Source organism: Lipotes vexillifer, unplaced genomic scaffold (assembly GCF_000442215.2).
Source record: "Lipotes vexillifer unplaced genomic scaffold, Lipotes_vexillifer_v1.1 scaffold395, whole genome shotgun sequence".
NCBI lineage: Eukaryota > Metazoa > Chordata > Mammalia > Artiodactyla > Lipotidae > Lipotes > Lipotes vexillifer.
This window is the reverse complement of record NW_006797390.1, coordinates 6,706,884-6,708,170: the sequence shown is the minus strand read 5'-3', so window position 1 is coordinate 6,708,170 and position 1,287 is coordinate 6,706,884. Positions and strand designations below refer to the sequence as shown.

Below are 1,287 nucleotides of genomic sequence, written 5' to 3'. Positions count from 1 at the left end.
CCTACACGGATCTTTCTGTCAAAAAGCTATTGTTTGGGTATCTAGGTGCTGCGGTGCGTTGGCCCACCGCGCAGACGCTCTGCTTGCCACAGGAAGTCCAGAATCACCTGGAACCCAGTATTAAGAAAATATTTCTTCCCATGGGCTTTCAGTAAGGTGGAATGGCTTCCTTCGTGAGCTGAAACCGTTTTTACGTTTTCAGTTTTATTATTGCCGGGGAAGGCCCCTTTACCACGCGGGCCATTTCCTGCAAACGTGCAGCTCGCAGCACTTCGCCGAGCGCCAGGCGCACGCCTGCCCCGCTCCGGGGACACCCGGTCGCCTCCCCGGCCCTGCGCGCCCGGGTAACGCTCTCCGCTCGCTCTGCGTTCAGCTCGCGCGCCCAGCCAGGCGGGGAGGCCAGCCGCCCGCGTCTCGGGCCGGGGACACGCACGCGCGGCGCCCACGTCCGGCGGCGCGGCGTCGGACGCTGCGGAGGATCGAGAAGGATCTGGAAGAATCCGGTTAGACCGGGGGGACGGGAGGGGGAGGCCGGGAGAGCGCGCGGCGGGGGCGAGGGCTGGCCCGGGAGTCCGAGGGTCCCAGGACCGGGGCGGGGCCAGGCGGCCGGCGGGAGGAACGAACCAGAAACCACCTTTCGCAGGAGCGCCCTGAGCGCCAGAGCCCGAACCGGCCGCCGTCTCTAGAAAGTTCTCCCCCCACGTCCTTCGCGGCCGCCCGGCTCCTCCCAGCCCCTCCCTCCGCGGCGGTGGGACCAATCGCTCCCCCGGCCGCCCACGACCCACCTCCTGCGCTCGCCCGCGCCGGAGCAGAGGTGCGCGAGCCCCGACCGGCCGCCAGCACAGCCGCGCACTGACTGGCGCCCGCTGTCCGAGGAACAGCACGATGACCGCCGAGGAGACGAAGGCTGCAGAGAGCGGAGCGCAGTCGGCGCCGCTGCCCCTCGAGGGGGTGGACATCAGTCCCAAGCAGGATGAGGGCGTGCTTAAGGTAAGGGGCGGGGGCGCCCCGGGGCGGCGGGGGGTCCGCCCCCCCCCAGCAGCCGGCCGGGGCTCGGGGCTCGGACGGCCGCCTCTGCAGCCTCCCGGCCGGCCGTTGACCGCGGCGTGCAGCCGTGGCCGGGCGCACCGCCTTGCTGGCCGGGCCGCCGGTTCGGGGCGGGAGGGCGGCCACACGCTCGGAAGGAGGAGGTCTGGGCTGAGTGCTCCCCAGTCCCCCAGCCCCGGTCCCCGGCCCCCAGGCCCGGGAGCGCAGCGCCTGCTCCGGCCGCCGCGTGCGCGGGGAGGG

At 72.0% G+C, this 1,287-nt stretch overlaps 1 protein-coding gene across 2 annotated transcripts in view; it reads left to right on the top strand.

The window, feature by feature from the left end:
• Nucleotides 1–816: 816 nt before the first annotated feature.
• The window catches only part of FKBP4 (FKBP prolyl isomerase 4), an 8,284-nt gene continuing 7,813 nt past the window's right edge, over nt 817–1,287 (top strand). The window contains exon 1 of one of the 2 annotated variants that reach the window (XM_007469462.1): nt 817–990. In XM_007469462.1, coding sequence (XP_007469524.1) covers nt 886–990 — 105 coding nt within the window. In that variant the 5' untranslated portion in view covers nt 817–885. The remainder of the gene's footprint in view (nt 991–1,287) is intronic. The other variant, XM_007469461.1, reaches the window with a different exon arrangement.